This window comes from Helianthus annuus, chromosome 14 (genome assembly GCF_002127325.2).
Source record: "Helianthus annuus cultivar XRQ/B chromosome 14, HanXRQr2.0-SUNRISE, whole genome shotgun sequence".
NCBI classification, from domain to species: domain Eukaryota; kingdom Viridiplantae; phylum Streptophyta; class Magnoliopsida; order Asterales; family Asteraceae; genus Helianthus; species Helianthus annuus.
Window position 1 is genome coordinate 46,534,583 of NC_035446.2, and position 24,101 is coordinate 46,558,683.

Consider the following 24,101-nt stretch of genomic DNA (forward strand, 5'->3'; position numbering starts at 1 on the left):
CAAGGCATGATGGGTAATGAATTACCACATCATCTTGAGCTTCAACTTGAAACAAAGGACAACGGATTACTCTACTACATGAACCGATTGTGGATTCCAAGTCAAGACAATCTTCACACCTTATTGATGGATGAAGCTCATAATTCTCGTTATTCAATCCATCCTGGTGCAGAAAAAATGTACAAGGATCTTCGTACCCAATATTGGTGGCCGGGTATGAAGAAGGGCATTCCCTTGTATGTGTCTAGATACCTAACTTGTCTTAAAGTCAATGTGGAACATCAACGCCCATCTGGTTTGCTTGAGCAACCAGAAATTCCGGCTTGGAAATGGGAAAACATTTCTATGGATCTCATCACCATACTACACGTAATTCTAGAGGCCATGACGCCATTTGGGTAGTCATTGATCGTCTAATAAAGTCAGCACACTTTTTGCCGATTTGTGAAGATCATCTGCTGACAAACTTGCAAAAATTTATGTTGATGAGATCTTATCTCGTCATGGTGTTCCTCTGAACATCATATCGGACTGCGATGCTCGATTCTTATCTCACTTTTGGAAGACCATGCAATCTGCCATGGGAACCAAACTCAATCTTAGCACTGCTTATCATCCTTAAACGGATGGACAATCTGAAAGGACAATTGAAACACTGGAGGATATGCTTAGAGCCTGCGTGATCGACTTTGGTGGTTGTTGGGATACGCATCTATCGTTGATCGAATTCTCCTACAACAATAGTAATCACGCCAGCATCAACATGGCACCTTTCGAAGCTTTATACGGTCGATAATGCCTTTCACATGTCTGCTAGAATGAGGTCGGTGAAGCTCAGCTCACTGGACCGGAACTCATTCTGGAAACAACAGACAAAGTTAAGAAAATTCGCGATAACTTTCTGACAGCTAGAAGCCGTCAAAAGAGTTATACGGACAAGCGATGCAAGCCTTTAAAATTCCAATTCGGTGATCATGTCCTTCTCAAGGTATCCCCTTGGAAAGGTGTGGTTAGATTTGGAAAGAAAGGAAAACTTGCACCACGATATGTTAGACCATTCAAGATCGTTGAGAGAATCGGAAAGGTGGCCTACCGACTTGTGCTACCTCCTGAACTTGGAAATATTCACCCAACATTCCACGTGTCCAATTTGAAAAAGTGTTTAGCCAATACAAACCTCCACATCTCCCTCGACGAAATTCACGTTGACACCACTATGCACTTTGTCAAGAAGCCCGTGGAGATATTGGATCGTGAAGTCAAAAAGCTCAAACACAGACGAATATCGATAGTTAAAGTTCACTGGGATACCAAACGTGGCCTAGAATTTACTTGGGAATGAGAGGATCAAATGAAAGCGAAATACCCACATCTGTTTCACAAGTTTCCTGTAATTAAATTAGAGATATGCGGACAAGCGACGCAAGCCCTTAGAATTCCAAGTCGGTGATTACATCCTTCTCAAGGTATCCTCTTGGAAAGGTGTTGTTAGATTTTGAAAGAAAGGAAAACTTGCACCACGATATGTTAGACCATTCAAGATCGTTGAGAGAATCGGAAAGGTGGCCTACCAACTTGAGCTACCTCCTAAACTTGGGAATATTCACCCAACATTCCACGTGTCCAATTTGAAAAAGTGTTTAGCCGATACAAACCTCCACATCTCCATCGACGAAATTCGCATTGATACCACTATGCACTTTGTCAAGAAGCCCGTGGAGATATTGGACCGTGAAGTCAAAAAGCTCAAACACAGACAAATACCGATAGTTAAAGTTTGCTGGGATTCCAAACGTGGCCTAGAATTTACTTGGGAATGAGAGGATCAAATAAAAGCGAAATACCCACATCTTTCACAAGTTTCCTGTAATTAAATTAGAGATATGCGGACAAGCAACGCAAGCCCTTAGAATTCCAAGTCGGTGATCACGTCCTTCTCAAGGTATCCCCTTGGAAAGATGCGGTTAGATTTGGAAAGAAAGGGAAACTTGCACCACGATATGTTAGACGATTCAAGATCGTTGAGAGAATCAGAAAGGTGGCCTACCGACTTGAGCTACCTCCTGAACTTGGGAATATTCACCCAACATTCCACGTGTCCAATTTGAAAAAGTGTTTAGCCGATACAAACCTCCACATCTCCCTCGACGAAATTCACGTTGATACCACTATGCACTTTGTCGAGAAGTGTGACATTTGTGCCTTTTCAGCCATTGTACAATTCCAAACAATTTTGTTTTTGATAAGACCATGTGTTTTATTTTCGGTATTGTATAAGTATCATGACATTTGCACATATTCTGTTCTTGTACAATTTCGAACTCTCAAACCACTTCTGGAAGTGAAATCGCAAATTGTTACATAAACACAACCAGTTTAACGTGACATACGCTCCGGAATAATGACATAAGCTAAACATACCCTAAATACCCTTTCCATAACTTAGAAATAAGTTTTGAGGTGTTCGGTATGGCAAAAACACGCTTATACAACTCAAGGGACTATTTGCGTCTACTGCGAATGTCTGCCGATTCGCGTATTTCTTAATACGGAACACGTACGCACATCCAAAATCTTTGTAATCAATAAAATCTTGTATTTTATTGATGAGAATACAAAAATATCAATTGTTGCACAATTTCGGTTGTTTTCGTGTTCGTTATAGCGTTCGTCGTAATTAAGCGAAAAACGCAACCGTACAACCGAACGAACCGACATCCACGTTATTTTTAGGCATAATTCAAGTCACATATGCTTTAACATCCTCTTAGAGCTTAAAAATTAGGTTAACGGGTGTTAGAAGTGACAAAACGCGACGAAACAAGTGCAGGGGCATGTTCTGCCAATTTTGAAAGTTTGACTGACCAGCCCCCACTGTAAGCTACGCCCCCCCCCCCACCGTAGCCTATGGTGGTACCTGGGGACAACAAGTTGTTTTGGACAGCCAGTTAATTTCTTGCTTGGTGACCAAGTTGTGTGATGATCAAGCCTTCTAATCTGATTCTAACACTTGTTGCAATCCTATTAATCCTTGGAGAACACTCATAACACTTGGAATGATCCTAGAGCTTCAGATACACTATAAATAGCAAGTGATTTCTTCATTCAACTTGCTCATTTCCTCTTCTTCTCCTACTTGCTCTATTTTAGATTTTGCTTCTTCTTGGAGGCCTCCTACATAGCATTCTTGCCTTCCTAGAACACAAGTAAGTGTTCTTTCCTACGCTTGTTCATTATTTTAGCTTATTTTGAGCTAAAAGTCAAACAGTTAAGTTTCTGTTTGACTTTCGGTTCTGACCATTTTTGGTCAAGTCAAAGTTCAATTGAACTTTCACCGTGATCGTAATCATGAAGATTATAATCCCTAGCGATTGCACTTTCTGATTACCACGTTTACTTGTCGAAGTGATGAGTCAAAGTTTCGGTCAAAAATGCGTAAAATGTGCATTTTGCTACAAAACTATTTTCGGGTATCAAAACACTAAGTTTTGATACCAAAACATTTTTATAACTTAGTTAGACATGTTTTGACATGTCTAACTCGTCACTTCAAGTTTAGTGCTTTATTAGGGTCGTAAGTCGAGCGGTCTTGACCACTGCTTTGATTTTTGAATCCGACCCGTTTGGTCGATCTTAGGATCCAACCAAACACATATTTGTGACCATAGTTGTATAGGGAATAACCTTATGAGGTTACACCTTATGGTCACGTTGTTTGGTTAGTGATATGATAAGTCGCCTTTATGTTCTTTAAGAATGACCAAAATGCCCTTTTTTGCGCATAAATCCATTTTAAGCATATGTAACCAAATTTTTGACATATAAACTCATGTTATAACATTTTCAAACATGTTTGGGTATTTAAGACTTATGATAGGACATGTTTAACCATCTGATCACTCGTTTACGCAAATGACCCGTTAAAGTAGCGTAAACTACCTTAACAAGTCATAACGGGTCAAAAGCACTTAGGATCCTCTCAAATCAGAATGTTAAGTTTGCTAAACCATAACATATTAATTCCAACACTCATTTGGTTTATAAGACTTCATTCTATCCGAATCCTCCAATTAAAGTCACGACATTACCATAGTTAGGATACGCTTGAATCCTTGAAATCTTGAGCTTTGTTAATCATTGAAACAAGGACACTCTTGCAATCCCAAGTGAGTACATAGTTCCCCTCTTTTACGTTTTTCAATTGTTTTAGGGTGATTCATATGTGCTAAATCATTTTCAAGTTTTCAAAACACAATCTATGGTTTATATAAACAATACGATAACAATAATGTGAACAACTTGTTGGTGCGTTATCCATGACACGAATGACATTCATTAGCTTTTGCCAAGCTGACCAGTAGTATGTTATGGTACCATAGGACTGACAATCCTGTTACTAGGCTATTCACTGAAATTTGGTGGGTAGTTTGGGAAACGACAGAAACTGTTTAACAAATCGTTTGTTGATTTGTTAGTCTAGTTAAAGAGACCCTTTGGTGGTCTATTAATGATACCCTTTGGTGGTATAGTCAACACAGGTTTGAATGTGTTCATTAAGGAACGACCAAAAGTTTTCACAATTAAAACATGGACAATTAAATCACGGACAATTTGTTATAACACGGACACAGACAATTGGTTTATGAAACGAACAAAGGATTTATGACACGTACAAATGGTTTATAACACGGACAATTGTACAATTGGTTTATGGTAAGTGATTTAGATAACGAGACGTGTGTAATGTGATAAAAGCATGGTGGATACGCCGTTGGTACTTCCTATATATAAGTGCTTTTATCGTATTACATATCATGGCGTCATTCGGATCACCTGGACAAATGTTTTCAAACGATGACACACAACAATTTTCACTTAAAGATATAAACCATACAAAGTTTTCTTTTAAATCGATTTACTACCCGGTTTTACAAAAAACAAAATGTTTTGGTCAAGATTCATGGCTACAAGATTTTCACAAACTTTAACCAACTTGTTTTAGTTGGTTAATCATACTGCAATATCAAATACTTTTGATACAAAGTTTTCTTTTAAATCGATTTACTACTCGGTTTTACAAAAAGAAAATATTTTGGTCAAGATTCATGGCTACAAGATTTTCACAAACTTTAACCAACTTGTTTTAGTTGGTTAATCATATTGCAATATCAAATACTTTTGATACAAGGTTTTCACTTGACGACTCATGTAGTCTAACGAAGTATTGCAACATGTATACAAAGCCATGAATTTGACACACTCACAAAACCTATGTACTCGCCGGCTTTTATGCTGACTCTCTTTTCACATATGTTTCAGGAGCGAATGTATGATGAATTTAAGCTTGCTTCACGTAGGATTGGACGCGGGCCTTAGTGACTTCAAATCAAGAAAAACAATTTAATTATATTTTGTTTCTGTTTATCCCAAGACAATGTAATCATGTTAACAATTCAATAAAACAAAACTTTTAGTACCATGTGTTGTGAAACAATTTGCAACGTGACTCCCCAATGTTTCCGCCGCGTGTTGTTGTATTACGCGATTGGGGTGTTACAGATTGGTATCAGAGCATATGGTTATAGAGAATTAGGTTATTGGTAATTCTTTGACCTAGACTATAACCTTCTTGGGACCCTAACGCGAGTTATCTTGAGTTTAGACTTTTAGTACAATACCATCACCTATCCTTAGGTGATTACCAAAAACAAATCTACAAATTCAAATTCGTTTTGAAAATAATCATCTATGCTTAGATGATTTGTTTTTGGCTTTAAGCCTTCAAAGTTTTTAAAATCTCGTCAAAGTTTGGGTTTTAATAACGTGAACACATGCAATCTGGAAGGGCAGATGCCTGTACCCTGAGTTTTCTGTCTATGGCTAGAGTGTTCATACAAATCCAATTAATCGGACCAGTCACTCTTACCTGGGAACTCTTGGGATGAGTTTCCACCTATAGGCTAAAGCATGTCTTCGCGATACATTATGTAAACCCATTTACTTTGATTAGTCATCGTGTGTCGTTTGTTTGTTTTAAGTAACGAACGGATGACCACAATCCTTATGATTCGTCAATATTTTTAACACTTCTCTTGATTTTCCAATGTCAATCTGAAATTCTTCCCTCATGTTTTCTTCTAGAATGCCTCCTCGACGTAATGCAACTCAAGATGCCGAAATGGTAGCTATGATCGCTCAACAAATTGCAGCTGTACTCCCAAACCTAGTGATCCAAATAAACCAAGCAAACAACAACAACAATAACAATAACAATGCACCCGCTCCGTGCAACTATAAACAATTTAACTCGGTTAAACCACTCAAGTTTACTGGGTCTAAAGGGGCTACTGGGCTCCTACAATGGTTTGAGAGTCTCGAAAGCACATTTCGTCATGTTCAATGTCGAATGAGCGAAAGGTTGAGTTTGCATTGAGTGTATTCCAGAAGAGAGCACTCACATGGTGGAACGATGTGATGAGAGATAGGGGTGCCGATGTGGCAATGGCACAAATGTGGGAAGAGCTTCGAGCTCTACTGATGAAAGAATTCTGCCCACATCATGAACAACGGGCATTGGAAAATGAGTTCCACGATCTTAAACAAGATAGTGGAGAGCATCGTGCCTACACTGACCGTTACGAAGAACTAAGCTTGCTATGTCCCACCATGGTCACGCCTTTGGATAAGGCAATTGAGAAATACATAGATGGCCTTCCTGACCCAGTTCAGGATATCGTTACTAGTAGTAATCCTACTACTGTTCGACAAGCCATTGAGCTAGCTGCAACCTTGACTGATTCTCAAGTCAGGAAAGGTAAACTCCACCGCAAGGGCGACAAGAAACAGACTGCTAAGACCACTCAGGAGAAAACCAAGGAAAACAAGGCCGAACCTTCCAAGAGATTGAGGAAGCGTAAGGCGTCGCAAAACTTTGTTGTGACTACTCAACCCAATCAAGCCACCCAAAACCAACCAGCTCCACCTCCTGCAAGGAAACCTTATGCTGGTACTGCACCGTGGTGCAATCGGTGCAATGGTCACCATCAAGCTCATCAACAGTATCGCCAATGCACCTCGTGTGGAAGATTCGGTCACGTAGCCAATGTTTGTCGTTCTGCCACAAACCAAGCTGTTCAGAACACTGTTCAACCCCAAACCAACCGTGTAGATAACCGTGAGGGAGTCTAGATAAACGGTGTTTTAACAGTCTATTAGAGTTCCATAGGTGTCTTCTTGAGAATGGTTAAGGGTCCGGTACGTTTTTTCTGTAGGTTTAGCACCTAAAGATCCCGGTTCCATAATAGTCCGTGTTCGGTAAAAAGATAACTAATAGTATATGGGATTCCATCCTAGGTAGTCGTTTCATCATCATCTGAGTAAAATCCAAAGTCCAATTTGCGTCTTAGTTCGTTCGTCTTAGGTAGTATTTAATTAATTGCAATTTTAGGATACTAGAAAACCCCCCTCTCAAAATATAAAAACAGTTAGCCGTGTTAGTCATTAGGTCTAGTGAGTCTAATTTATATAATTAAAATAGTCTCATGGGTTCGATTTCCAGACTAACTTAGCTTTACTAGAGTCGATCAGTTTACTTGCCAGTTAATAGTTTAGTCGAGTTTTAAAGAGTCTAGAGTTTAACTTAATTTCTAGATTAGGTTAATTTAGGTAATAACTAATAAACAACTTTTAGCACATTACTCACTAGCCTATTCGAAGTTAATAAATAAAAACTAGGCCCGAGCAGGTTTATTAGTGATCTCTAATAGAGACCCGAACTAGAGGTGTGAACTTGAATCTATAACAACCCGATCTCAAATACAGATCCTCAATAATAGCTTGAACTAGGGCTGCAAATAAACCGAACGAACATGAATAAGGTCTTGTTTGGGTTTATTTGTTAAGGAAATATATGCGTTCACGAATTGTTCATGAATAATTACTGAACGAGATTTTATGTTCATGTTCATTGGTTACAAAAACGAAAATATTCGTGTTCGTTTATTAATTGTAGGCAACAAATATTCACGAACACAAACTAACGTTCATGAACACAAACGAATACAAACGAACACAAAGAAACATTCATGAACAAAATATATAATATACCCATACTTATTAAATATTTTATTTGTCGGAAATTTGAAGTATTAAAATACAATATAAAAACTAAAAACACTAATGAATTAATGAATACAAACAAACATAAACATATTACCGAACGTTCACAAACATAATGAACGAACGCATCATCTGTTCATGTTTGTTTTCTAACTAAACGAACGAATTTGTTGTTCATGTCCGTTCATTTATTGAACTTTCAGCCGAACGAATGGTTAACAAAGTGTTTGCAAATTATAAAGAATTTTAAAGAAATATGCAGGCAGTTGTAGGGGCAAAAGGTTGAAAATGATATTAGAGGGACCGAACGTGGTTTTAAGTGTAGTATTAGGACCAGAATAATATTTGTTCCTTTTTAACAATGCTAGCTTTTGTCCCTAAGCTCAGGTCAGGCGTTATTATGTTGATGAATTCTCTCTCTCTCTACCTTCCTTTCTCTCTGTACAAGCTTTCTCTCTCTCAAGAATCTCTCTGCTGGAGTTCAATTCAATTCCCAAGGCTGCACATTATTTGCAATGGTAAATTCTTCAGTGCTATATATAGATTTTGTACGTGTTTTTGTTTATTTTGTGTGTGTGTTATTGGTGAATGCAATGCAATGCAGCAGCAACAGGTGCCGCCATGGCTAGAGAAGCTTCTTGGAACGGCATTCTTCTCCGTGTGCCGGACACACGGAGCCGCCGCCAGAAGTGAGTGCAATATGTATTGCTTGGATTGCAATTGCGATGCCTTCTGCTTCTATTGTCGATCTTCACGCCATAAGGATCATCAAGTCATTCAGGTACTTGTAACATACATTTTTTTTTATATAGAAAAAAACTGCAATGTATTTATTTATTAACAAAAATCAAGAATAACCCGGACGGACGGACGGACGGACGGACGGACATATTAATGGTATAATGACCAAGGAAGGAAGGAGGATTTGATAATGAAAACTTAACGGATGAAAGTGCAGATTCGGAGATCGTCGTATCACGATGTGGTGAGAGTTTCAGAGATCGAAAAAGCGTTGAACATCGGCGGGGTGCAAACTTACGTCATAAACAGTGCAAGAGTATTGTTTCTAAACGAAAGGCCTCAGCCTAAATCTGGAAAAGCGGTTTCTCACATTTGTGAAATATGTGGAAGGAGCCTCTTGGATGCCCTTCGGTTTTGCTCACTTGGCTGTAAGGTCAGCTAGCATCATCTCCTTCATTTATTCTATTTAATTAATTAATACCTAATTTTACTTTAATTATCGCCTTTGCTTCACATTGTTGACAATACAACTCACCCATATGAATTGGCATGTACCATGACCTCATCATTTACATGTTAAAAACCAACCCATCATCCGCCAAAATTATATTATATTACTAATAATAATAATTATATTACAATGTTATGTTTTGAATTTCAATAAATTAATAATTCAGATAATAATTTTATTTCTCAACATCTTAATTCTTAACAATATCTGAATTTTATAAAGAGTAAATTGCTAAAATAGTCCCTAACGTTTGTTCACATTTGCTAGATCCATCCAAAAAAAGATTTTTTCTCATATGAACCACTTAGGTTTCAAAAAAGTTGCTAAATCCATCCAAACTTCAAGGACAATTTTAGCAATTTAATAAAACAAACTTTTTTTGGATTGATTTAGCAAATTTAAACAAACGTCAGGGACGATTTTAGCAATTTACTCTATTTTTTATTTTCATCTTTTTATTATATCTCTTAATTAACATAAAATCTATTTATTTTTTTATTTTCATCTTTTTATTAAATTTCTTATTTAATATAAAATCTACTAGTTTTTTTTTTTTTGAACGACGAATTTCTACAACAGGCGATAGATTCGCACCTGCTTTTGCAGGCCCTCCACCCCACTCTGGCCAAGACTATGTTGTCTTAACCGGACTCACGCTTGGCATCAGAGTTTGGCTTGGCGCTCCCCGACAAAATTTCCAGCCTACTGCCATATGCGAGTAGTTGCACCCTCCACAAGAGCCGAAAACTCTATGGAGTAAATGCACTGTAATAGAAAACTCGGGTGTGCTCTGCGGGTTTCGAACCTGTGACCAGGCCTTCACCCACTTCATAATAAAGATTAATCATTTATATTTTACAATTATGAATACGGTTTTATATTTATAATCATCTAACCATCTAACCAAGTCTTTTAAAATGTAAACATTTTACTCATTACTAATCCTTTAATAAAGTTAATTATATGACAAAATCTTTTCAACGGTTTAATTTGTTACCTGTTTAGCAAGAACGTGTATTTTATTTTATAAATGAACAAAAAAATACTGGGTGAAGGCCTGGTCACAGGTTCGAAACCCGCGGAGTACGCCCGAATTTTCTATTACAGTACATTTACTCCAGAGAGTTTTCAGCTCTTGTGGAGGGTGCAACTACTCACATATGGCAGTAGGCTGGAAATTTTGTCGGGGAGTGCCAAACCAAACTCTGATGCCAAGCGTAAGCCCGGTTAAGATAACATAGTCTTGGCCAGAGTGGGGTGGAGGGCATGCAAAAGCAGGTGCGAATCTATCGCCTGTTGTAGAAATTCGCCGTTCAAAAACAACTAGTAGATTTTATGTTAAATAAGAAATTTAATAAAAAGATGAAAATAAAAAAAATAAATAGATTTTATGTTAATTAAGAGATATAATAAAAAGGTGAAAATAAAAAAAATAGAGTAAATTGCTAAAATCGTTCCTGACGTTTGTTCACATTTGCTAAATCCATCCAAAAAAAGTTTGTTTTATTAAATTGCTAAAATCGTCCCTGAAGTTTGGATGAATTTAGCAATTCTTTTGAAACTCAGTGGTTCATATGAGAAAAAATCTTTTTTTGGATGTATCTAGCAAATATAAACAAACGTTAGGGACTATTTTAGCAATTTACTCTTTTACAAATAATTTCATTTTATTAGTCCTTTACCGAATGAATCACATGCGTCTATATCATCACTATTTATTCACAACCTACATTAATGATAACATAATGCCAATCACCATCATGAGATGGAAACTCTAAAATTTTATAAACTAATTGGCAATATTGTATTATATTATATAGGTATGTTTTAACTCATAGTTACCCTAATGGTTCTTATTGTTTTAGAGTTCTTAGCTTTTTTTTTGTATATCATACGAGAGATCTCATTATTTTTGTCACATGGAAATATATATTACTTTTATTTGAAGTTTATTTATTTTTTATTTGTAAATAAAAAGGTTGTAGGAATAAAAAGAAATGGAAACACAAGCTTTATGTTTGAGGAGATATCATCATCATCATCAACAAGAATAGGGGAAGAAGAATTGCGTGAAGGCTCACAACAAGACATTTACCCGCTCACACCTCCTTCAACTTCCTCTACTAGGAGAAGAAAGGGGATTCCTCATAGGGCTCCTTTTGGGTCATAATATATATACATATACGATATAAAAGTAAATTACTCAACTACCCTTCAATTCTCCTACTTTATACAACTCATCAACATTGACAATTTGTTTCACCAAATACACACATCTTGGGCATCCCTTCCCCAAGCCTTTCAAGGCTATCATTTATTTGTTTCTATATATGATAAAGATGTTTAAAACCATATAATGCTGCTGTACATGGTGAAGATAAAACTCTCTTGTAAATCATTATAAATAACTCATATAGTATGCCTTTTTCATAAAGATTTGATGATTCACAAATTATAGTTTCATGAAAGTAACTAGATGATACAAACCCAGTCTCTCTTGATTTTGTTTTAACATGTAAGATAATTGAACATAGTACGAATATCAATCAAGTTAGTAGTCAAATTCGACTCAAGGATTTGTCACGGGTTATTATAATAATAGTTTTTTTTATTATATACACGCTGACGTGGATATGTTAGAAGAAAACATAAAATAAAATAATTAAGGACATTAAGTATCTTATTATAATTAAAAGGTTGAACGTAATACTTATTAAATGATTTGTGGCCTAATAGTATCAAGGTGGTGAAAAAGTATCACTTTCATGAGATTGAGATTGAGAGTTCAACACAACATATATAGTAAGAGTAAGATTTGTGAGGCTGTGAGTTACTTTTTAACAAAAAAAAAAAAAAATTCAGAGAGGATAAAATTTTTACTATTTCATGAGGCCTTAACCCAATAATCCATACATATGTATAATTGAAATGTGTGTACATGCAATTAAGAAAGTAAAGCAAAATTTCCGTGGGGCATGGAGTCTATTTTTATAGTTTTTATTGGCCCCCCAACCCACATGGGCCGTTTACAAAAAAGAAAAAAAAAGAAAGAAAAGAAAAACCTTTTCCTTAGTTTCTTTTTATTTTTTAATTACATATACACAAAGCAAAAGTTGGGTAAAAGTCATGTTTCTTTGATGGAACCTAGCTAGTTTGGTTGGCTCCAGTGGCGGATCTAGGATTCCGACCAAGCGGGAACGTTTTATAAATAGGCGGTAACGAAATCGAAAAAACGTCAAATTTTTCCAAAATTTACACTAAAAACGTCAAAAATTTTCCGACCAAGCGGTAGCGGAGGCTACCCCTTGGTCCTCTATATGTCCGCCCCTGGTTGGCTCAATGAGTTGGAATCAATTTTTAATTTATTCTTTTATTTCTCTATATTTCACTTTAATGAAATTTCTAATACCATTAATATAACTTCTTATGCCAATAACTTCAATTGAGATTTAGATATACGGATACCAAACTAAACTCGTTTGCCACTTGTTTTTTTCAAAATTAAATACTTTTTGTTCTCATATTTTATCGTTAATAAAAATTCATATAACTGTAACTTTTTTTCGTTTCATTGTACGTTGGGGATGTTGCTTCATGATGATAGAAGTTGACATTAATGGGCACGCCTCATTTGCTAGGTTTGTTGATGCAAAGATGAAACCATTTTATTTTAGTGTAGAATGGGGACCAAATTATTGACAATTTTAAAATTTCTATACTTCATTAATTAGAATCTTTAATAAACATAGCCGTTAGGTATTGGTTTATTATTACATAAAATAGGTTAATGAATGTATGAAGGAAATTAGATAACGAAATAGAATAAAGGCTTTACAATCCAATGGTGGAATATTTCCAAGATTCTTTATAATTAATTAATCTTGGACCACTTTGAGTTCTCTTATTTTGAAAACAAATCCATCGTACGTCCCTTATCAACCAGCTACATTGGGCCAATGGGCCATGCCTAGATCTAGACCAGACCACACAAGACCAAAACTCCTTCAATCAAGCCAACATCGGGCCAATTTCACAAGACCAATCCTTTGATTGGTGTAACCATAGATACCCTTAAACTCATATATGTTAGGACTTTTAGAACATGGTGAAAGCATGGTCGTCTTTTGTTTTTAAATCCATTGTTTGATCGATGATTACTACAACAGAGGTGTATGATCTTGGATTAACATTAGATATAACTAGAAAAGTAACCCGCTGCGATGCGACGGGGGCTAGATTTTTATTTATGTCTGCCGTGCATATATGTTATGAATACAGTAATATGTATGCTACAAATGTAAAAGAATGAAGTTCATACTTCATCTAATCATACACGTACACTACATACAGGGCTAATAAACTAAAACATCAACTCCCAAAACCAAAAAAAGAATCATATTTGCAACTTTGCATTCACTATTTGCTGCAGTTAAGTTTACAAAGGTTTATATATATTACCCATGAACTTGATGATCTACGGAGGCCCCTGAATATAGACTCACTGTATATATATTCCAAACACCTTCAAAGGCGTGCACACAGCGCGTACCTGCAAATAGCTGTGTAGTTACACGACTATAAAGTGTAAACCAAATGGTTCATAAACGTAGTGGATCGGCAATTCTGTTTCTAGTAAATAAACAATCATAAACAACCTTCAGTTTAAATAAGGGCTAGTAAAAGATACACCTTTTTCCTTTTTTGTTATGCTATCGACTGCCGTTGATCCTATTCAAGCAATTTGTTCCATGGTAGCATGTCCGCTCGTCTCCAACACATGTTTGCCACTTGAATAACATCTCCAATACAACAGTTAGATGTATAAAAACACCTTAGGTACGAGAGGCGCGCGCCTCAGGCCAAAAAAAAAGCCAGGAAATCCCAAAAAAGTGTGCCTTTTTGGGGCTTCTTATAATTACTCTAGGCGTTGAGTGTAAAAGCCCCAATGTGTAAGCCTTGTTGCGCCTCACGCTTAAGCGCGCCTAAGACGCGCTTTTTAAAACCAAGCTACACATGATACTTATTGGTAAAGTGTGCCTAGTGAAAGTACATGTATTTGTTGAATTATTTGTTTTGATTGGGTATAAGGCAGTTCGTTGTAATTAAATTAATAGACTAATTTCATAGTTGTCACTGTACTTCATTCTTCTCAGCAAAAGTGCAAAAGCTACTTAACTGGCGTTGTTGTAATCCACTAAAAAGTAGGAGCTAAAACCTAACAAAACTTTAATTCAACATACTAATAAGCAATGCATAACCAGCAACAATCCTCAACCTAAAACAATAATTCACTAATTCTGCACAACTAACATCCAAAGTATCTAGAACTATCTAACCATCTACAACTGGCACGAAGAAACCCTAGGTTTCCGTACAAAAAGTGACGAATAATCATGTACGTAAGTGTATATATTGAGTGTGTAAAAAGTTGTAGTTGCCGGAGATTATGACCGGAAAAATAACGAACCTCCGGTGACGAAACAACGGCGAAGGATCCGGTTAACCTCTCGCTGTCTGCTTCGTTCGTGACGGTGTAGCTGTAACCGCATCTACGCCGTGGCTCCACTACCGCTCCGCCGTGACTTCACCACATCTACGCCGTCACTCCACTGTCGCTCCATCGTGGCTCCGCCACCGCAGAAGGTGGGATGGCCATGCTGCCTCTCAGTTTATCCCATTTTCTCTCTCTACATATGGGTGTGTTTGGCTAGGAATAAATGGGTATATAAATGGATAATGGTTACAACCAAATTAACATATGATACAACACCAAAATGCAGAGAATACACTTTAAGCTTAGAGTACAAGCACATATAGCCAAACTATGTTGTAAATTAAAGTAGTATATAATTTTAAAACAAGATTAAGAGCATTTGAAAACATCATAGTAAGATGAAACTAAAATGTTTGAAATAAAAAATAAGAACGTAAGAATGAAAACACGAAGAATAGATTAAGAATAGGTAAGAACGAAGCAAGTGACTTACTTTAATTTTGGAGATTCTTAATTCTCCAAACTTTGCTAACTTCTAATCCTCCTAGAGTGGCATTGTTGTTGTGTTTTGTTGTGAGAAACACTGAAGGTGAAACCCAATGTGTACAAGACTGGACTAGACATCGAACCAGTCGTTTAACTGGTTCACTAGTTAAACCGGTTCAACCGGTCAAACCAGATTTAAGAACCGGATAATGTATAAATAATATAAAATATAAAATATATGTTACAGTTCAAACAAAATATTTAATATTTATGTTTTATAAAAATAAAGTGTTTAAAATAGTATCGTAATTATAATATTTAATTTATTGAATATATATTCTTGTAAGATAAAAAGTTAAAAGCATTTACTACTAAGCTAGGATTTATATAATATCAAAGTATGAAATATAAAAATCATAAAAGGCACTCGCAACACTGCATTTATGTTTTTGAAGTATTAATTCAATTTGTAAACATTTCACATCCACTATTTCTTTTTAGGTTTCTTTCTTTTTTTTCTTCCGTCGTTCAGCTCTACCAAGGTAAATAAGGATATGATTTCTCGTTCGTTACCTTTTTCTTTTCGTTTCTCATAGTTCGGATCCGGCCAACCTCTTTCCAATCTAAGTAGGAAAAAAATAAAGAACCGGTCTAACCCGTTTCCGTTTATCCGGCCGAACAGCCGGCCACCGGCCAAACCGGCGAGCCCACTGCAAATCCGATCCAACATTGTGAACCGGACCGGAAGTACCTCTGGTCCCCGTCGGACCGATCGGACCGGCCCGGTCCGAGTTTAAAAACATTGGTGAAACCCCTCTAATTATATTAGAATTGAGGAGGTGGAATTCTAAGGTTTTGGGAGGCTTTCTAAAAAAACAAAGAGAGAGGTTGGTTGTTACAGTCATGAATCGCGGGGGGGGGGGGGGGTTGGAAACCAATTTGTTGAAAAACATATCTATTTCCAAGATTAAGAAACTTGTCTTTAGCGAACAATTTAGAACACTTTGACTGATAAACCCTTGTTGGGCCTTGAAGTTGAGACTGATGCTTGCCAAATTAAAGATCACAGAACTGGTGACGTTACGCTTCTAAAGTTGACACAAGTCGCTGATAACATTAGCCTAAAGGGGAGTTGTTGTGCCCGAAAAAGATAGTCTAATGTTAACAATGATATAACAGTTTATGTAGGTTGAAGGATCGAATGTAGCAAGTCTTGAAGACCTTTAGAAAATCAAAAAGATGAACTTCTAGGTATGCAACGGTCTCGGGAAAGATTATTGGGTCTAAATAAACCGTTGTGCACCTACTAGAAAGTGCAGGGGTGGAAGAAACAGTTCATGATAGTTGAAGGATCAAATCTAACAAGTGTTGATGACTGGCATTATGTAAGGACAACACTCATCGAGTGTCGCCGACGCCCTTGATTGTTAAATTGTTGATTACTGGTGACACTTAAGGACGACACTCAATGAGTGTCACCCTCCGATAATGACACGATGTCATTGTTGTGACAACACGCACTTCCGAGGTTAGCACCGTTCGTTTTCGCGACTATAAATTACGTTTCGTTACGCTTTACTTTTCCACGTCACATGATAAATATGATCTAACTATATATATATTTCTTTTGTACGAAAATGAATGATTTGGAACCTAATCGCGTTTACATGATCCGAAAATCTACGCTATTTTCAACCCAACCCGAAGCCCATGTCTCCCTCTTTCTTTACGACCCAAACTGTCCCATCCCATACCACCTTAGCTTGCGGCCCAAGATGGTTTCAGGCCCAATCAAACCCAAATCGCCACCCTAACCCCATTGCTTGCGGCCCACTTAATTCCCAAACCACCCCTAAACACACACCCTTTTTAAATTACGTATATTGCATGAAACCTTCATAATTTTCCCAAAACTCACAACCCTAACCTGCGATTTCTAGATCTCTCTCTCTCTCTCTCTCTCTCTCTCTATATATATATATATATATATATATATGTATATATATATATATGTATATATATATATATATATATATATATCTGTTACTCTCTGGTTGATAAGGCAAGGCTCAAGAAGCCCTCTAAGTTTTTCGGTTCAAGTCACTAGCAACCCACATCGCTCCTTTAATTCGGTAATCTTTATTGATAGTTTTGATTCTTGATTTAATCTTTTGTATCTTGGTTGTGTTTATGGGTTTGTTGATGACTCTTGATGCTCTTTGATGATCACTTGTAGTCTATGTTGCTAGGAATCATGTTACGAGATGATTGAACCGTTTATGTGTTCGGTTAGTCGCTAGGATTTTCATTCTTGCATGGTTTTGGTTAAATCTTGTGGTTATTGATGAACTAGATGATATATGAACCGATTTGTGACGATAATCTGCAGTAGTTGATGAATATAGGTTGGTTTGCTAAGTAATCGTTTTTGGGGGTCGAATAATGAAACTGAATCTGTCGAAAATGTTATAGCCGACTTGTGTCGACTGTAACCGGGTCAAAAGTTAACAAAAATCAAGGTTTTGTGAGTCTATAACATAGTTCTATTAAATGACTTCCAAACCCCACTAGAATTGTATTTTTTCGACGTGATTTGAAATTTTAAAGTAATATTTCCGTAACAAAGCATTATTACGATAACGCTTGACTTTTGGCTTAAAAGCCTATAAAAAGAAAAGAAGAAGGATGGAACACTTACTAGTGATCCAGGAGATGAAAAAGAACCGAGAGGATGCTCCCAAAGATCAGGAACTTCCAATTTAGAGAATTAGAGAGGAGAAAGATGAATGAGCGAGGAATGAGAGCAACCTTGGTTGCTATTTATTATGCAAGATGATGCACAAGATCATTCCAGGTGTAAGGAGGTGTTGTGAGATCATAGCAGGTGTATATGGACGTGTAAGGAGCTGCACAAGAGTGGTATTTCGCGACAAAGGTGACAGCATGCAATGCTGCTAAACAATCTGCCACTGGCAGTCCCTTACGGACCGTAAGGGTTATGGCTTACGGTCCGTAAGCCTATTACGCGCCCCTGGTTTTGAATTGGTTACGGACCGTAAGGACTAAGCCTTACAGTCCGTAACCGCCTTACTGAAACAACATTCACCAAGGCCTTACAGTCCGTAAGGGTCTTCCAAAAGCAAAAATTTTGGCTTTTTTACACCTTGACCCCTCAACTTTTCAAATGTCGTTCAGAGGTTATAAAAAAACATAATGACGAGTTTAGTCCCTCATGGCCACATGTGACATATACGAGGATCATCGGGACACGTGTCGGTATATTACCGAACACGATTTTTACAAGGTGTTACAGTTATAGTTAGGCGACATTGTTAACACGATTGATTCACTTTAAACACTGTTTCATTAATACTTTGTACGTTACAGAACCTAGAAACAGTTGGACAGAGCTCCGCCTCCAAGTTACAAAACCTTATCTAACACTAATACCTCCAACCTATTTATGGACTTGCCAGTTCGCACCAGGGTGTTATGTTCACTTCGCACGAGGGTGTTATGTTCACTTCGCACGACATTGAAGTACAGTTTGACTTAACTGTTAGACAAAAAGCCGTTTTTAGTGTCTACGAGCACCACATGCACACGATTATATTCTTGCTATACCTATAGATGGGTTAGGCTAGCATATGTCACTAGTGGAGTACCGTACTACCCTCAAGTATCGCGTCATGATTCCTTTATTTACAATTGATGAGATATGCCATGTTTGTCATAAGGCGTGTTTGGATTCTCTGGGGGAGCATGCAGTTTATTGTAGAGAGCTCCCGGGGTGCAAGTAACGACATGATTTAGTTAGGGATGTCCTTTTTGACATATTCAGGCACGCTGGATAGGTAGGAGATAAACATGCATGTATGAATCTAACAGGGGTTTCCCTGCTTGTGGGATTAGAGGGTAGTGGTTTCACGGTGGGTCAGGCTGCTTTAAAGGATGCTTCGGGCAAGGTGAGCAAACACAAGAAAGCATGCCTGACAACCAGCATGTGTTTATCCCATTTGCTTTTGATACTTTCGCTTTCTTGGCACCAGAGGTTGTGGAACTACTTAGTCGAGTTCAAAGGGTCATGCATAGTAATGTTATGACCTCGAGATCTATGGACGTAGTGAAAGACCCTAATTCGTATTTGACCAAAAGTCGCAGCGGAAATTCGTGTTATAAAATTTCTTTCATTATAAATACCTTAATTTACTTAAAATTTAACCTTAACATAACTCTTTCACATAAATCAATCAATCGACTTATTTACTAAGTAAAACCATAGCTTATGTTTACTACATTATATGCATCAACGTTCCCGTACAATCTCACTAGTGACTCGATCCTCGATCTCTATCCCTTGATGATCCTCATGACTCGTACTACCTGCACTCACCACATAAAATTCATAACATTAGTATGCATTATAAACATACAAGATTTATTCACGTTTACTTTTCGTTCCGTTAACTCTTTACATCCCAGCTTTCCATCTGATCATACAATCTGTGGTGAGACTTTCTCGTTGTACCTGCGTTACACTTCGTTCACAAGGCACGCTATTATTATCGTCAATACTCAATTTCAATGAATACATGCGTATATACTTTCATACATACTTACATATATGCATCCGTTCACACATACCTACTTACATACATACGTACCTACATTCATACGTACGTGCCTACATACGTGCATACCTACATACATACATGCATACATGCCTACATACATACCTATTACATGCCTTCACATAACCCTACATACGTGCATACATTCGTACATAATCACTTGGATATATATATATATATATATACATAGACATAATACCTACAAACACACATACATACATACATACATACATACATACATACATACATACATACATACATACATACAAACATACATACATACATTCATAGCTTCACGCATGCCTACATACGTGCATACGCTCATATATACCTACATGCATACACACACACACACATACATTCATTCATACATACCACTTATATTCATACATACATACATACATACATACATACATACATACATACATACATACATACATACATACATACATACATACATACATACATACATACATACATACATACATACCTTCATACGTATCTACTTTCCCTAAAACAAGGAATAAACTAATCATTCTTAGCTTATACGCGTTTAAAAACGGTCCAGACGGGTTCGCAATGCATCAACAGTTAAAATAAACAATTTTCGCGAAACTAACCCCCGTCGCGTAGCGCCACGGCCTGGGGCCTTCCCCGTCGCGCTACGCCACGGCCTGATTTTGTGACAACTCGAGTTTCTGACTTTCACTTTCGCATTTATTGCACATTGACTTTGACTGTTTAGTAGTTGACTTGTTTGACTTGTAATCATACATGTTATATTTTAATGAAACGTGTTACGAGTGTGCATGTATGTGACTTATTGATGTTGAAAATAGAACATGAATTATTACAGAACACTTAGACTGATTCACCATCAAACAACTCGACGAGACAGAGTTGTGATTCGCGTGAACTTACTCGACGAAACAAAACATGTTTCGCCAACCCGAACTCGACGAAACACATGTGTTACGCCGAGCCCAGTCTCGCCAAAGCCCACTACGGGCCCAAATCGGTAACTTGAGTATATTATTGTGAACCGACTCATGTTTCACATCTTTTGTAAAATAAGAAAAAACCCTAGAACTTTCCCTGTGTAACGGCGACCTTGAGGCCCTAGATCAATCCCGTCCTTGCTCTCATCTATTGCGGTTAGTGTTTAATTCTTACATGATCGTTAGTTTGGTATCCTTATAAACTGTTAATCAAAAAGTATGATCTGTTGATGTTATGCAATGCTAGACCTTATGTTGAATCCCTTGATGATTGTTGATGATGATCACTATGCATAAAAACGAAAACCGTAAACACTACTCGAATTGTATGGTGACATGGTGCTAAATCTACAAATGTTTAGGGTTCAGGATGTTGTAGCCTTGATTGGATTATTGATTCATGATAGATTGATTTATGTGGTAAAACCGTAAATTGTGTGTGTAGACTAGTTGATGTATAGTAAAGATCAATTGATGTTAACGAAAGATGTTGCCTGATTCTGTATGATAATGATTCTGTGTTTTGATGATGATGACTGATATTGTTCATGACGACTGATTAGGGTTTCTGTGTTGATACTGTAACCGATCGGCATGATTGACGTAATTAATTGTTGACGTAACTGCCTGGTCCACGAAACAGAACTCATGACGAAACAGGATTTAGTTTCGCCAAGAGCTATTGACGAAACAGGATTTTGGTTTCGTCAAAGGGTCCAACGACGAAACAGATAATGTTTCACCAAAACATGTTTCGCCAAAATGTGTTTCGCCAAATGTATAATCTGTCCAGTAACTCAGCCTAAATCTGTTAAAGGTTAACTGAAATATTTAACTGCTGTTAAATGATGAACATGACTTGCATAATCTTGAATACGTGCAATGTACTATTTGGTGATATGTCTATGCGTGAACAATATGAATACAAACTGATTGTGTATACGTGCATACCCTAGGACGTGATTGATTTACTTCGAGCACATACTTAGCATACCGAGCAAACCCAAGGTGAGTTCACACAGCCAAGGCATGGGGTTCCCGGGTGGGAATGGGATTGGATGACTTATTGTATATACTCAGATGATAGAACCTAACGATAAGATACGGCTAGACTAGTAACACTTATTGAACTGATCTTTGCACACCTGCCAAGGGTTGGCCGCGATATTATGACTGACTTCGCACACCTGCCATAGGAAGGCCGCGAACTAAATGTACTAATCTTCGCACACCTGCATGGGAGGCCGCAATACAAAATAAACCTAGTCTAGAATAGTTGGGAAATTTTCCCTAATCTTCGCATACCTGCCTGGGAGGCCGCGATACGAACTAATACATGAATAACGAACAAACATACCGATACACGTACTATTACGACTTGCTATTACTGAACTATACACCGTGAACTCGCTCAACTAGTTGTTGACTCTCTGCTGCATGCCTTGCAGGACCTTAGGTACTTTTGGAGCTTGCACTGGAGGCGCGGTCGTTGTGGTCAAGGATCGTGATTTCTATGTTGAACTGTTATGGCATTTAAGACTATTAACTATGTTTGGGTTACTTACATGCTTCCGCTACTTAAACTATGTTTTGTTGGAACATCAATTGTATTGAAATGGGTTTTATGGATTACTTTAATTATTTATGCTATGTTCAATATGATTGATGGCTTGATCCTGGTTATGTCACGCCTCCAAGCGGTGGTACTCCGCGTGTGGATTTTGGAGGTGTGACAGATTGGTATCAGAGCCATTGGTTATAGAGAACTTGGTTTTAATATGGGAAAAACGTTTTTATTAAAACCAGACTATAACCAGAACAGTGCTCTCAACGATCCACAACGACGCTTCGCTCCACGTGCAAGACTCAACACCCTAGGTAATAAGGTTTACGTTTATTACCTGCTTGCTAGAACTATATAGAACTTTGCTCGTAGTATGCTAGATTACATTGCTTACAATACGTCGTTACATGAGAATACCTATGTGCTTACACTCTTCTGTCATCGCACTACTCGCGAACCTTTCTCACTTACTCTACTTTTACTATGAAGATCATGTCTGGACGTGTGAACATGACTCAAGCCCAGTTGACGGCTCTTATCAATGAACGAGTAGCTGCGGCACTTGCAGCTGCACCAGCAGGTAGTATACCCTGCGGATGGGACACACACTAGGATCTTTGAATCCTACATTCCTAAATCAACTTTTGTATTTAATATCGTCCTATTTTATGCACAATAGGTCAAAACGCTCCACAACCTGTCTGCACATTCAAGAACTTCATGGACTGTCGTCCAAGCACATTCAGTGGCACGGAAGGAGCAGTGGGACTACTCCATTGGTTTGAGAAGCTCGAGTCGGTATTCGAGATGTGTGAATGCCCTGAGGATCGCAGGGTCAAGTACGCCACTGGTACGTTAGAAGGAATTGCGCTAACTTGGTGGAACGCGCAAGTACAGATCCTAGGGTTGGCAGCTGCTAAAGCCACCCCTTGGAATGATTTCAAGGAGCTGATTAAACGCGAATACTGCACGCGAGATGACATCCACAAGTTGGAGGTGGAGCTATATCATCTGAAAATGACGGGGTCAGAAATCGAAGCTTATACGAAACGGTCAAATGAACTGGCCATCTTGTGTCCAACGATGGTGGACCCTCCAGTTAAGCGCATTGAGTTGTATCTCAAGGGGCTTGCGCCAGAGATCCAGAGCCATGTGACGCCGGCTAACCTCAACAACATCCAAGACATTCAGCGTCTTGCTCATCGACTCACCGATCAGGCAGTGGAACAGAACAAGCTGCCAAAACGCATCAGTGCTACCACTACTGCTGTCACTATTTCTGCTACTCCCAGTGACAACAAGAGAAAATGGGAGGGGGATTCCAGCAAGGGATCAGTTTCTGTTCAGTATCAAGCACAGTAGCGCAAAACTAATGACTACCAGAGTCCGAATCAGCAATCATCAGGCAGTCAGGGACAGGGTGGATATCGGGGAATTCACCCATGGTGTAGTAGGTGCAACAAACACCACAGTGGGAGATGTCGCAGGGAACGTTGTCAAAGATGCCTCAAGATGGGTCATGAGGCTAAGGATTGTAGAAGCTCACGACCAGCAAATC

General features: G+C 37.8%; 1 protein-coding gene and 1 long non-coding RNA gene across 3 annotated transcripts; one reads left to right on the forward strand and one right to left on the reverse strand.

Moving 5' to 3' along the window:
* The first annotated feature begins 8,489 nt into the window (after positions 1-8,489).
* Positions 8,490-11,822, forward strand: LOC110908431 (uncharacterized protein At3g50808). Of its 2 annotated transcripts, none has more exons than XM_022153370.2 (4): positions 8,490-8,636; positions 8,723-8,899; positions 9,077-9,292; positions 11,349-11,822. In XM_022153370.2, exons 1-4 carry the CDS (start codon positions 8,634-8,636, stop codon positions 11,538-11,540), a joined length of 588 nt encoding a protein of 195 aa, XP_022009062.1. In that variant the 5' UTR covers positions 8,490-8,633; the 3' UTR covers positions 11,541-11,822. The 2 variants fall into 2 exon arrangements, with proteins under 2 accessions (XP_022009062.1, XP_022009063.1); XM_022153371.2 differs by having other exon boundaries at positions 8,493-8,636; positions 8,726-8,899.
* A 1,744-nt stretch (positions 11,823-13,566) lies between these two features.
* LOC110908432 lies at positions 13,567-15,085 on the reverse strand. The gene is made up of 2 exons (XR_004879067.1): positions 14,060-15,085; positions 13,567-13,919 (listed from the first exon to the last, which is right to left on the reverse strand). It is a non-coding gene; the product is annotated as an uncharacterized LOC110908432 (long non-coding RNA).
* Positions 15,086-24,101: the final 9,016 nt, after the last annotated feature.

Coding starts and splice junctions, on each gene's coding strand:
- LOC110908431 (XM_022153370.2), top strand. Junction 8,900..9,076: donor AGGATCATCAAGTCATTCAG/GTACTTGTAACA, acceptor ATGAAAGTGCAG/ATTCGGAGATCGTCGTATCA. Junction 9,293..11,348: donor TTTGCTCACTTGGCTGTAAG/GTCAGCTAGCAT, acceptor GTAAATAAAAAG/GTTGTAGGAATAAAAAGAAA.